Source organism: Phaenicophaeus curvirostris, chromosome 26 (assembly GCF_032191515.1).
Source record: "Phaenicophaeus curvirostris isolate KB17595 chromosome 26, BPBGC_Pcur_1.0, whole genome shotgun sequence".
NCBI classification, from domain to species: domain Eukaryota; kingdom Metazoa; phylum Chordata; class Aves; order Cuculiformes; family Cuculidae; genus Phaenicophaeus; species Phaenicophaeus curvirostris.
The window spans coordinates 5,376,638-5,389,500 of NC_091417.1; the positions used below are offsets into that span (position 1 = coordinate 5,376,638).

At 53.3% G+C, this 12,863-nt stretch overlaps 5 protein-coding genes across 5 annotated transcripts; 3 read left to right on the forward strand and 2 right to left on the reverse strand.

Moving 5' to 3' along the window:
- Nucleotides 1-303: 303 nt before the first annotated feature.
- Nucleotides 304-753, forward strand: LOC138731136 (feather keratin Cos1-2). The gene has a single exon (XM_069876876.1). It carries the CDS (start codon nt 347-349, stop codon nt 650-652), a length of 306 nt encoding a protein of 101 aa, XP_069732977.1. The 5' UTR covers nt 304-346; the 3' UTR covers nt 653-753.
- Nucleotides 754-3,669: 2,916 nt separating this feature from the next.
- On the reverse strand, nt 3,670-4,022 carry LOC138731326 (feather keratin Cos1-1/Cos1-3/Cos2-1-like). Its single transcript, XM_069877179.1, has one exon. It carries the CDS (start codon nt 3,993-3,995, stop codon nt 3,690-3,692), a length of 306 nt encoding a protein of 101 aa, XP_069733280.1. The 5' UTR covers nt 3,996-4,022; the 3' UTR covers nt 3,670-3,689.
- Nucleotides 4,023-4,557: 535 nt separating this feature from the next.
- On the forward strand, nt 4,558-6,790 carry LOC138731240 (feather keratin Cos1-2-like). The gene is made up of 2 exons (XM_069877052.1): nt 4,558-4,641; nt 6,363-6,790. Exons 1-2 carry the CDS (start codon nt 4,558-4,560, stop codon nt 6,687-6,689), a joined length of 411 nt encoding a protein of 136 aa, XP_069733153.1. The 3' UTR covers nt 6,690-6,790.
- Nucleotides 6,791-9,788: 2,998 nt separating this feature from the next.
- Nucleotides 9,789-10,132, reverse strand: LOC138731089 (feather keratin Cos1-1/Cos1-3/Cos2-1-like). Its single transcript, XM_069876802.1, has one exon. It carries the CDS (start codon nt 10,110-10,112, stop codon nt 9,807-9,809), a length of 306 nt encoding a protein of 101 aa, XP_069732903.1. The 5' UTR covers nt 10,113-10,132; the 3' UTR covers nt 9,789-9,806.
- A 1,984-nt stretch (nt 10,133-12,116) lies between these two features.
- Nucleotides 12,117-12,676, forward strand: LOC138731088 (feather keratin Cos1-1/Cos1-3/Cos2-1-like). Its single transcript, XM_069876801.1, has one exon. It carries the CDS (start codon nt 12,148-12,150, stop codon nt 12,451-12,453), a length of 306 nt encoding a protein of 101 aa, XP_069732902.1. The 5' UTR covers nt 12,117-12,147; the 3' UTR covers nt 12,454-12,676.
- The last annotated feature ends 187 nt before the right edge of the window (nt 12,677-12,863 follow it).

Sequence of the window (12,863 nt, forward strand, 5' to 3'; positions counted from 1 at the left end):
AGAATCCTGCTCCTCCATCCTCTGCAGGATAGTAGTGCTGCTTATCATGGGAGGGTGAAGAAGAGAAAATTTCTGACTCAAGTCGTATTGAGGACTTGCTGGAAGAGGTTCTTCCTTGAAGAAATAGGCAGCAGCTTCACTGGGGCTGGTGACACTTTATGATAGTGTGTCTGGATGAGGCCAAGAAACCCTTTTGTCTCACTGGCAATGTTCTAACTCCCATCTCACCAGATCTATTTGACCCCTTTGCAGTGATGTGGTGGATTCGTTGTAAAGTGCTCCTCCCATGTCTCTGTGCTCTGATTCCTCTCTGCTCTCTCTCCAGGTTCACCTCCAGCCCCCAGACATGTCCTGCTGCAACCCGTGCCAGCCCTGCCAGCCCTGCGGCCCGTGCCCGCTGGCCAGCAGCTGCAATGAGTGCTGTGTGCGGCAGTGCCAGAGCTCCACCATCGCCATCCAGCCCTCCGCGGTGGTGGTGACCCTGCCCGGACCCATCCTCAGCTCCTTCCCTCAGAACACCGTTGTGGGCTCCTCCACCTCCGCTGCTGTTGGCAGCATCCTCAGCTCTAACGGCGTTCCCATCTCCTCCGGGGGCCTTGACCTCTCCTGCATCACCAGCGGCTACTGTGGCAGCAGATGTCGGCCCTGCTAAACCTGCTGGAAATGTGCCTGCAAAAGCACCTCCTAAAACCTCAGAACGTGGTGGTGCACAGAAGTGCTTTGAGGCATTGTGTTTAGAGCTTTGAGCCATTTTTTCCCTTCTTCCACTCTGTTCTCTCTTATTCCTTTGCTGTTGCCAATTAAAGGCGTGCTGCATCCAAGCCTGGGCCTCTGAGTCCTCTTTTGTTCTCTGTCAACTCTTCCAGTTTCTTCAGGGGAAAAGGAGATTTTCGGAGGGCATTTGGCTTAGTGCAACCAGAGAGCCTTGCTCAATGCCCAAGGAACCAGAGGGTAGGACTCGGTTCACTGCCTTGCATTTGTTTTTGACATGACTTTGGAGGTGCCCAAGACATTCCTGCTTCTCTTCAGCCCATGGCCATTGGTCCTTCTTGCCTTACTTCACCTCTTCCCAGATGGGTCTGGAGTGCTTGGTTCCAGAGTACATTCTCTTCATGGGAAGTCCAAGCACTTCTGGGCCTTGTCGCTGGGAGGCCACTGGTAGCGTTCAGCAGCTCCTCTGGCTTTTGGGAATCATAGAACCATAAAGGTTCAAGCAAACCTCTAAGATCATCACATCTTTCCATCAGTGCAACCCTTCGATGTCTTCAAAGCCACGTCCTTACAGGTCACGGCCATGCGTTCTTGTAACACTTCCAGGTATTTAGACTCAACTACTGACCTGGTTGGCCTCTGCCAGGGCTTCACCTTCTTTCAGTCGGGTAATATTTCCTTATACCCAGTCTAAACTTCTCCTGGGGACACTTGTGGCCATTTCCACACATCTTATCTCTTTCCAGTAGGGAGAAGAGACCAACATGCACCTCACTGCAATCTCCTTTCAAGGAGGTGATGAGGTCTCCCCTCAATACAACTCTCTGGACTTGCCTAGACAGCCAGGTTTTTTTCCCAATGAAAATTTGGCCCAACCAAGTCAGGAAGAAGACGAGGAAGAGGAGACTTTGAGGTCTAGTGAAGTTGAATTCTCCTAGTATACTCTCCTTCCATCCTTACAGCCATCATCTGACCAAGGCTTCTCCCACAGCACAGCTCCCTCCTAAGCAGGAGGAACAGCCCTGAGTGCTTGTGTGGCTGCTGACCTGCCAGGTCCTCCTGCAGCACTGGGATTCTCCCACGAAGGCAGCATGAGCTGAGATCAGCTTCTGAGGCCAAGGGGAATATTTCTGGTCCGTGAGGGATATGCCGATGGTCACTGGCTGTGGAGAAGCCAGAGATGTAACTCTCAGAGCTAAGGGAAAGGGGGAGGCCCACAGTCAGTGTGTCCTGCCCTCCCATCAATCCAGGAATGAGAGAGGGCCCATTGCTCACCCATTTGTTCCCTCCCAGTACAATTTCTTTCTTCCTAGGTCGCTTTAGAGAGAATCCAGGAAGGAAAGGATCACTCAGATTTTGTGGCTGGGCTGCAGCAGGGGTTAAGGAGTGTAAGGAGGGGACTAAGATGTCTCTGAGGACAGAGGTCTGATTGGTAAGATTGACCTGGGCAGCCAAGAGTCAGTGCCCAACAGAGAAAAGGCCAGGTAGGTCCCCCTCCATGTAAACTGGCCTTGGAAGAAGCCTCAAGATCTGGAGCAGTGGAAAAGAAGAAGGGAAAAGGAAGGAACGGAGGGAGTGGAGGAAGGCAATGAGAAACATTGGCCATGTTTTCAGAGAGTTCAGTCTGGCCCCTCTCGCAGAGCTCAAACCCGTTGCAGGAGAAGAGAGTCCAGGTCCACCCCTCTCACAGAAGTGGCCATCATCTCCCTCCTTCTGCCTGGCATCATCACCACCTGGGAGGCTGTGAACCCAAGGCAACAGTTTTCATGCTGTCTCCAGGCAGACTTGGATGGGCTAGATTCCTTGATCAGGTCTTTGCTCTTGACCCATTAAAATCTTGGAGGTTACAGTGTTGTCCTGTCTCTGTTGAGATGGTAGAGCCCTATCTACTGACGGTCCCTTGTGCAGAGGGGAGGAGCTTTTGTTTCAAAGCAAGCGTCCTGGGAAAGTGGTTTGGCATTGGCCAGCTGATGTCCTTCCGCAGGAGAAGCCGGAGCTGCATGTTTTGAAACCTCCAGCAGGATTCTTGCCAAGTCCAGCTGCTTGTTGTCAGTGTTCCTAGGTTACCATTTCTTCCTTTTGGGAAGACACCACAACGCAGAGTGATGGCATCCTGTCTCTAACTCTTTAGTGCCTCAACATCCTCCTCCTGCGGGGAGAGTCCAAGGGAAACTGCTCCTGTCTGTGTCCTGGCAAACACCCACCCTGCAAAGGGCACTTGACAGCCTGGGCTGCCTTGGCTGCTCCGCTCAGCGAGACTGATGAGCAGAAACCCCTCAGGTTCCTGATGGGCATTGTTGAGCTGCTGTGTGGCATCAGCCTGGAAAGGTGAGCCATTCAGATTCCTCCCTGATGCCTCCAGTGTTCAAGCCCAAAGTGTCCACCATTTGAATTGATGTTTCCCCTCCTATCCAGACAACAGGGGTCAATGAGACTGGAAGGACTGATGGCCATGGGCTCAGGAGTAACCAGGAATAACTTCCGCAACTCCAGGTTTCAAGGCACAAAAGAAATACCAGTGCGCTGAGTCCTACCCTCTCCTTCCACGGGGAATGGAAAACGATCCCCTGTTGCCCCCAAGACAATCCTGTCCAGAAAGCCACCTTTTCCCATGAGCAGATTGGAAGAATTGTCACAGAAGGAAGGACTCAGAGGCCATGGTGTGGATGCAGCACAACTTTAATGAGTCTAAAGAAGAAAAGGAGGTGGCTCCAAGGTAAAACCATGGGCAGCCACCAAGGCATGGAGCAGCTCCTGCAAGGTGTCCATCTGCGTGCCCTGCAGAGGGAGGGTGGCCAACAGGTCCCCACTAGGCTGGCATTGGGACAAGGCAACAGCAAAGAAAAGAGAGAGAAAGGACTGGAAGAAGGAAGCAGTGGCTCAAAGCTCTAAACACAATGCCCCGGCGCTCTGTCTCTCGTCCAGATCGACATTCCGAGGTCTTCAGAGGTTCTTGTCCATCGATGTTGTGAGCAGGTTTAACAGGGCCGACATCTGCTGCCACAGTAGCCGCTGGTGATGCAGGAGAGGTCAAGGCCCCCGGAGGAGATGGGAACGCCGTTAGAGCTGAGGATGCTGCCAACAGCAGCGGAGGTGGAGGAGCCGACGGCGGTGTTCTGAGGGTAGGAGCTGAGGATGGGTCCGGGCAGGGTCACCACCACGGGAGAGGGCTCGATGACCACAACGGAGTCCTGGCACTGCCGCACACAGCACTCATTGCAGCTGCTGGCCAGCGGGCACGGGCCACAGGGCTGGCAGGGCTGGCACGGGTTGCAGCAGGACATGTCTCTGGGCAAGAGGTGCACCTGGGAGAGAGGAAAGAGAACATGGGGACACCTGAAGAGAAGCACTGCCCAGACCAAGCTCAGGGGAAGCGAGGCACCTCCTGGACCGGCAGTCACTGCCCAGCTCAAAGCCCAGCGGACAACTCAAACAAGTCCCACATGCTCTCTGGGCAAGACCTGCTCTTTCCTTCCCTCTCCCAGGAGAAGCAGCTCCCAGCCCTGTGCTAGGGCAGTAAACAGCAGCTGAGACAGACATGGATGAACAGACCTGGTCTTAAAGGAGGAGGAGAAGAGGCTTCACACTCACCTGGTTCCCAGGGAGAGGACACAAGAGAAGTGGATGAGAGAGCAGGGAGCTGGGCTGCCTTTTATAGTGCTCCTGCCCTGCCTCAGGCCCAGAGGCTCCCTCTGGGCAAGGGAGAATATTCTGACAAGCTCACGTCAAACGCAAAGCATCCCAGCTAATGGCATGGGCTGTGTCCTCGGTTCCTGCCCTGCTGCCTTCTCATTTCCTGCCTGATGCCCTGTGCTTTCCCACATGAAGGATTCTGTCAGTGCCGGGATGAGAAGGCTGAGGATTTCTGGGACAGAAACACCCAAGTATGGGCGGAAGGCTCAGCTTCAGTGCTGGTGGCATCCCGTGCAGGCAGCTGATGTGTGCCTGGCTCATTGCTGCGGGCTTGATTGTGGCAACGTTGTCAGGAAACAGGCACCATTCCTGTGTTTCCCCTTGGATGCCCAAGGAATCCCACATGACAGAGAATCTCTGGACATAGAATCACAGAGAGCTTTAGATGAGAGGGATCTTTCCCAGGGGTTTTTTCCAAGCCCCCTGCTAAAGAAGGAACATCTTTGACTTTTCACATCTTCGTCTTTCCCTCCCAACTCTTTCTTGTCTTCCATTCTTCTGGGCTACGCGACGCTCAAAGCCAATGTGGGGGATCTTCTGACCTCTCTCCCTCCATGTAGGATCCCTGTGGGATCTCTTCTGTATGGAATGGGTACAGATTTTTGCGTGGTGTCAGTGTTGGCCGTGCCCTGGCTGCCTCCTCCTCTCAAAGGGACCTCAGTGCTCCATTCCAAATCATCGAAGTCTTCTTTATCTCAGCCGCTGCCTCCATCCAATACTTTTTTGGGGCCGCTCTACTGACTGTTTAAGAAAGAAGCAAAATATCTTGGATGGTGGGAGGAAGGAGGTTGCACAAGTGGTCCTGGGACCATTCCCAGAGGAAGTGGAGGCTGGGACACAGGACAATGGTTCATTGACAACGGGATCAGGTGCAGCCTTTGTAAGTCTACAGGTGGCACCAAGATGATTAATGTGGCTGACATAGCTGAGGGAGAGCATGGCACCCAGAGGGTCCTACACAAGCTCAAAGGAAGCCTTTGATGTATATGCCAAGCCCTCTGCCCTTGCTGTATTTGAATGGGGGTGCCAAAAGGGACTCTCAAATGCTTCCTCAGGATCGGGCAGGGAAGCAGGCAGCATCCCTAGGAAAAACTCTTCGTTATGCAGGCAGGGAGGGAAAGAAAAAGACCCAGCATATCTTCCCTCAAGGACAGCCCTTGGGTGACCAGCCAAGGATTGCAGGGTCTCTGCCTGCCAACGCAGCCACCGGCAGCCCCACCACTGTGCCCCAGTCCAGCATCAGTTGCCTGCACAGCACCCATGCGGCACTTGAGCTGAGTCTTCTCCTGGCACTGACACATTCCTGACCCAGAAATCCTGGAACGCCTCCATCCCAGCACGCAGAAGAAGCTTCCAGGAGGGAAGGGGCATGGCATAAGGCAGGAAATGAACAAGGAGGGTTGGGGAAAACAAGCACCCAGCCCATGTCATTAGCTGGGATGTTTTCCGTCCATCATGAGCACCTTTAGAAAATTGCCACTTCCGTGGAAGCTGCGTCCGAGCCTGAGGCAGGTCAGGGCCACCATAAAAGCCCGTGCAGCTCCTCGCTCTCTCATCCACTTCTCTCTCCTCCTTCTCTTTGGGAACCAGGTGAGTCTGAAGCCCTTTCCTCCCCTCCCTTTCCTGGCCCTGCAGAATCCTGCTCCTCCATCCTGTGCCGGGTAGTAGTGCTGCTTATCATGGGAGGGGTAAAAAAGGACAATTTCTGATTCAAGTTGTACAGGTTTCTTGTGTGAAGAGGCTCTTCCTTGAAGAAACAGGCAGCAGCTTCACTGGGGCTGGGGACACTTTTCAAGACCGTATCTGGATGAGGCCAAGAAACCCTTTTACCTCACGGGCAGCGTTCTACCTCCCATCTCAGCAGATCTATTTGACCCCTTTGCAGTGATGTGGTGGATTTGTAGTGAAGTGCTCCTTCCATATCTCTGTGCTCTGATTCCTCTCTGCTCTCTCTCCAGGTTCACCTCCAGCCCCCAGACATGTCCTGCTGCAACCCGTGCCAGCCCTGCCAGCCCTGCGGCCCGTGCCCGCTGGCCAGCAGCTGCAATGAGTGCTGTGTGCGGCAGTGCCAGAGCTCCACCATCGCCATCCAGCCCTCCGCGGTGGTGGTGACCCTGCCCGGACCCATACTCAGCTCCTTCCCTCAGAACACCGTTGTGGGCTCCTCCACCTCCGCTGCTGTTGGCAGCATCCTTAATTCTAATGGAGTTCCCATCTCCTCCGGGGGCCTTGACCTCTCCTGCATCACCAGCGGCTACTGTGGCAGCAGATGTCGGCCCTGCTAAACCTGCTGGAAATGTGCCTGCAAAAGCACCTCCTAAAACCTCAGAACGTGGTGGTGCACAGAAGTGCTTTGAGGCATTGTGTTTAGAGCTTTGAGCCAGTTTTTCCCTTCTTCCACTCTGTTCTCTCTTATTCCTTTGCTGTTGCTAATTAAAGGCGTGCTGCATCCAAGCCTGAGCCTCTGTGTCCTCTTTTGATCTCTGTCAGCTCTTCCAGTTTCTTCAGGGGAAAAGGAGCTTTTTGGAGGGCATTGGGTTCAGCGCAACAGAGGAGCCTTGCTCAATCCCCAAGGAACCAGAGGGTAGGACTCAGTACACTGCATTGAATTCTTTTACATGAAACTTGGAGACACAGAAGATGTTCCTGGTTACTCTCCAGCCCAAGGCCATTGGTCCTTCTTGCCTTACTTCACCTCTTCCCAGATGGGCCTGGATTCCTTGGAGTCGGAACTCGTTCTCTTTATGCAAAGCCCAAGCACTGCTGCCCTAAATGAGAGGGGACCTGTCGCTGATAGGCAACTGGATGCGGTCAGCAGCTATTCTGGCTCTAGGTAAATCAAGGAACCATAAAGGTTCAAGCAAATCTCTAAGATCATCAGATCATCCCATCAGTGCAACCCTTCGATGTCTTTAAATATACGTCCTTAAACGCCACTGCCACGTGTTCTTGTAACACTTCTAGATATTCGGACTCAGCCACTGACCAGGTCGGCCTCTGACAGGGCTTCACCTTCTTTGACTCAAATAATTTTTCCTCATTCCCAGTGTAAACTTTCCCTGGGGACACTTGTGGCCATTTCCTCACATCTTATCTCTTTCCAATTGGGAGAAGAGACCAACATGCACCTCACTGCAATCTCCTTTCAAGGAGTTTTTCATGGTGATGAGGTCTCCCCTCAATACAACTCTCTGGACTTGCCTTACCAGCCAGTTTTTTTCCAATGAAATTTTAGCGAACACAAGCCAGGAAGAAGAAGAGGAAGAGGAGACTTTGAGGTCTAGTGAAGTTGAATTCTCCTAATATCCTTTTCCTCCATCCTTATAGCCATCATCTCCCAAAGGCTTCTCCGACAGCACAGCTCCCTCCCAAGCAAGAGGAACAGCCCTGAGTCCTTCTGCGGTCACTGACCTGCCAGGTCCTCCTGCAGCACTGGGATTTTCCCATGAAAGCAGCATGTGCCTCTGAGGCCAAGGGGAATATTCTGGACAGTGAGGGATACACTGATGGTCACTGGCTGTGGAGAAGCCAGAGACGTCACTCTCAGACTTAAGGGACCGGAGGAGGCCCACAGTCAGTGCGTTCTGCCCTCCCATTAATCCAGGAATGAGAGAGGGCCCATTGCTCACACATTTGTTCCCTCCCAATGCAACTGCTTTCTCCCTGGGTGGCTGTAGAGAGCAACCAGAGATGAAAGGATCACTCAGATTTTGTGGCTGGGCTGCAGCAGAGGTTAAAGAGTGTAAAGGAGGGATTAAGAAGTCTTTGAGGAGGGGGGACTGAGTGGTAAGATTGACGTGGGAAGCCAAGAGTCAGTGTCTAACAGAGAGAGGGCCAGGCACGTCCACCCCTCTCACAGAAGTGGCCATGATCTCCCTCCTTCTGCCTGGAATCATCATCACCTGGGAGGCGGTGAACCCAAGCCAACAGTTTTCATGCTGAATCCAGGCAAACTTGGATGTGCAAGGTTGCTTGATCAGGTCCTTGCTCTTGACCCATTAAAATCTTAGAGGTTACAGGGTTCTCCTGTCTCTGTTGAGATGGGAGAGCCCTGTCTACTGATTAGCCCTTGAGCGGAGGGAGGAGCTATTTTTTCAAAGCAAGCATCCTGGAAAAGTGGTTTGGCATTTGCCAGCTGAAGCCCTTCACCAACAGAAGCTGGAGCTGCATGTCTTGACTCTTCCAGCAGGATTCTAGCCAAATCCAGCTGCTTGTTATCAGTGTTCCTGGGTTGCCATCTCTCCCTTTCATGAAGACATCACTACTGACAGCGGTGGCATCCTGTCCCCAACTCTGTAGTGCCTCACCATCCTCCTCCTGCAGGATGAGTCCAAGGGAAACTGCTCCTGTCTGTGTCTTGTTTACCCACCCTGGCAAGGGCAGTTGACAGCCTGGACTGCCTTGGCTGCCCTGCTCAGCGAATTGGAGGAGCTGAAACCCCTCAGGTTCCTGACAGGAATTGGTGAGCAGCTGTGTGGCATCAGTCTGAGACCAAGTGCCGTTCAGATTCATCCCTGATACCACCAGTCTTCAAGCCTGAACTCTCCACCGTTTCCGTGGATGTTTCCCCTCCTATCCAGACACCAGGGAGTCTGTCAGCCTGTACTCAGTGACCATCGGGAGAGCAGGAGCTGGTCTCAGTAGGGCAAAATCTGCCCTGGACTGGTCATGAGCTCCACAGAGCAGCACCTTCCCGTTGCTACAAGGCTTGGTGGTCATAATGGAATCTGTACCCATTCACAGAAGGTGCTCCAGGGCACAGAGCACAAGATCCATCAGGGAAAAGGTGCAATAAGGCTGGAAGGACTGATGACCATGGGCTCAGGAGTAACCAGGAATAACTTCTGCAACTCCAGGTTTCAAGGCACAAAAGGAATACCAGTGCACTGAGTCCTACCCTCTCCTTCCACGGGGAATGGAAAATGCTCCTCCGTTGCCCTCAAGACAATCCTGTCCAAAAAGCCACCTTTTCCCATGAGCAGATTGGAAGAATTGTCACAGAAGGAAGGATGCAGAGGCCATGGTGTGGATGCAGCACAACTTTAATGAGTCTAAAGAAGAAAAGGAGGTGGCTCCCTGGTAGAAAAAACTGAAGTCACCAAGGCACGATTGAGCTCCTGTGGGGCATCCGTATGCCTGTCCTGCAGAGGGAGGGAGGTCAACAGGTCCCCACTAGGCTGGCATTGGGACAAGGCAACAGCAAAGGAAAGAGAGAGAAAGGACTGGAAGAAGGAAGCAGTGGCTCAAAGCTATAAACACAATGCCTCAAAACACTATCCCTTGTCCAGGTCGATATTCTGATGTCTTCAAAGGTTCTTATCCATCGATGTTGTGAGCAGATTTAGCAGGGCCGATATTCTGATGTCTTCAAAGGTTCTTGTCCATCGATATTGTGAGCAGATTTAGCAGGGCCGACATCTGCTGCCACAGTAGCCGCTGGTGATGCAGGAGAGGTCAAGGCCCCCGGAGGAGATGGGAACTCCATTAGAATTAAGGATGCTGCCAACAGCAGCGGAGGTGGAGGAGCCGACGGCGGTGTTCTGAGGGAAGGAGCTGAGGATGGGTCCGGGCAGGGTCACCACCACGGGAGAGGGCTCGATGACCACAACGGAGTCCTGGCACTGCCGCACACAGCACTCATTGCAGCTGCTGGCCAGCGGGCACGGGCCGCAGGGCTGGCAGGGCTGGCACGGGTTGCAGCAGGACATGTCTGGGGGCTGCAGGTGAACCTGGAGAGAGAGCAGAGAGGAATGGGAACAGAAAAACATGGGAGGATCAGTTTGCCACAAATACATCGGCTCACTTGAAGACGTTAAAGGTATTGCTGAGATGGGATATTTGAAAGTGGTCACTGAGGCCAAAGGTTTCTTGGCCTCATCCAGACACGGTCTTGAAAAGTGTCCAGCCCAGTGAAGCTTCTGCCTATTTCTTCAAGGAAGAACCTCTTAACACAAATCCCCAACACAAGTCGAGTCAGAAATTTGCCTTTCATCCCTCTATCATGGTAAACAGCACCACTACCCGGCACAGGATGGAGGAGCAGGATTCTGCAGGGCCAGGAAAGGGAGGGGAGGAAAGGGCTTCAGACTCACCTGGTTCCCAAAGAGAAGGAGGCGAGAGAAGTGGATGAGAGAGCGAGGAGCTGCACGGGCTTTTATGGTGGCCCTGACCTGCCTCAGGCTCGGACGCAGCTTCCACGGAAGTGGCAATTTTCTAAAGGTGCTCATGATGGACGGAAAACATCCCAGCTAATGACATGGGCTGGGTGCTTGTTTTCCCCAACCCTCCTTGTTCATTTCCTGCCTTATGCCATGCCCCTTCCCTCCTGGAAGCTTCTTCTGCATGCTGGGATGGAGGCGTTCCAGGATTTCTGGGTCAGGAATGTGTCAGTGCCAGGAGAAGACTCAGCTCAAGTGCCGCATGGGTGCTGTGCAGGCAACTGATGCTGGACTGGGGCACAGTGGTGGGGCTGCCTATGGTTGCGATGGAAGCAGAGACCCTGCAATCCTTGGCTGGTCACCCAAGGGCTGTCCTTGAGGGAAGATATGCTGGGTCTTTTTCTTTCCCTCCCTACCAGCACAACAAAGAAGTTTTCCTAGGGACGCTGCCTCCTACCCTTCCCAGTCCTGAGGAAGCATTTGAGAGTCCCTTTTGGACCCCTCCTCCACTCAAATTTAGCGGGGGCAGTGGAAGGAACGGCCTTCTCATGGCTTACATCAAGTCCATCAGGCAGTAGCACTGGCTGAGCCACAGGTTTGGAGCTAAGTAATGTGTGGAATAAATCAGACTTTTAATTTCTTTCAGGCATTGCTGATATTGTTGATGGGGCCTCATCGAGAGGGCTAAAAAGATTCACGTGCCCCACGGATGATCCATGTTGAGTTGCCATTTGTATATGTTCGCATTTTTCTTATCAATAGAATTGTGCTGTGTGAGAAGGAGTTTCCTGGCCGGCATTATCAGTAGAACTGGACTCTGCCACCTTACTTGTAGCTTCTCAAATATCCAAGAGGAGAAAAGAAAGCTCTCGCTAACCATTGTGACCAATCAACTCGAGCGTGGATGCTGTGAGATAGAGAGTGGAGCTGTGCAGGGAAGGTGCATCTCTACACCACCAGCTCCGAAACTGAGCCTTCTGCCTTTACTTAGGGGTTTCTGTCCCAGAAATCCTCAGCCTTCTCATCCCAGCACTTACAGAAGCCTTCATGTGGGAAGTCCATGGCATCAGGCAGGAAATGAGAAGGCAGCAGGGCAGGAACCGAGGACACAGCCCATGCCATTAGCTGGGATGCTTTGCGTTTGACTTGAGCTTGTCAGAATATTCTCCCTTGCCCAGAGGGAGCCTCTGGACCTGAGGCAGGGCAGGAGCACTATAAAAGGCAGCCCAGCTCCCTGCTCTCTCATCCACTTCTCTTGTGTCCTCTCCTTGGGAACCAGGTGAGTGTGAAGCCTCTTCTCCTCCTCCTTCAAGAACTTATCTCTTCTCTATATCTGTCTCAGCTGCTGTGGGCAATCCTAGCACAGGGCTGGGAGCTGCTTCTCCTGGGAGAGGGAAGGAAAGAGCAGGTCTTGCCCAGAGAGCATGTGGCACTTGTTTGAGTTGTCCGCTGGGCTTTGAGCTGGGCAGTGACTGCCGGTCCAGGAGGTGCCTCGCTTCCCCTGAGCTTGGTCTGGGCAGTGCTGCTCCTCAGGTGTCCCCATGCTCTCTTTCCTCTCTCCCAGGTGCACCTCTTGCCCAGAGACATGTCCTGCTGCAACCCGTGCCAGCCCTGCCAGCCCTGCGGCCCGTGCCCACTGGCCAGCAGCTGCAATGAGTGCTGTGTGCGGCAGTGCCAGGACTCCGTTGTGGTCATCGAGCCCTCTCCCGTGGTGGTGACCCTGCCCGGACCCATCCTCAGCTCCTACCCTCAGAACACCGCCGTCGGCTCCTCCACCTCCGCTGCTGTTGGCAACATCCTCAGCTCTAACGGCGTTCCCATCTCCTCCGGGGGCCTTGACCTCTCCTGCATCACCAGCGGCTACTGTGGCAGCAGATGTCGGCCCTGCTAAATCTGCTCACAACATCGATGGACAAGAACCTCTGAAGACCTCGGAATGTCGATCTGGACAAGAGACAGAGCTCCGGGGCATTGTGTTTAGAGCTTTGAGCCACTGCTTCCTTCTTCCAGTCCTTTCTCTCTCTTTTCTTTGCTGTTGCCTTGTCCCAATGCCAGCCTAGTGGGGACCTGTTGGCCACCCTCCCTCTGCAGGGCACGCAGATGGACACCTTGCAGGAGCTGCTCCATGCCTTGGTGGCTGCCCATGGTTTTACCTTGGAGCCACCTCCTTTTCTTCTTTAGACTCATTAAAGTTGTGCTGCATCCACACCATGGCCTCTGCATCCTTCCTTCTGTGACAATTCTTCCAATCTGCTCATGAGAAAAGGTGGCTTTTTGGGCAGGATTGTCTTGGGGGCAACG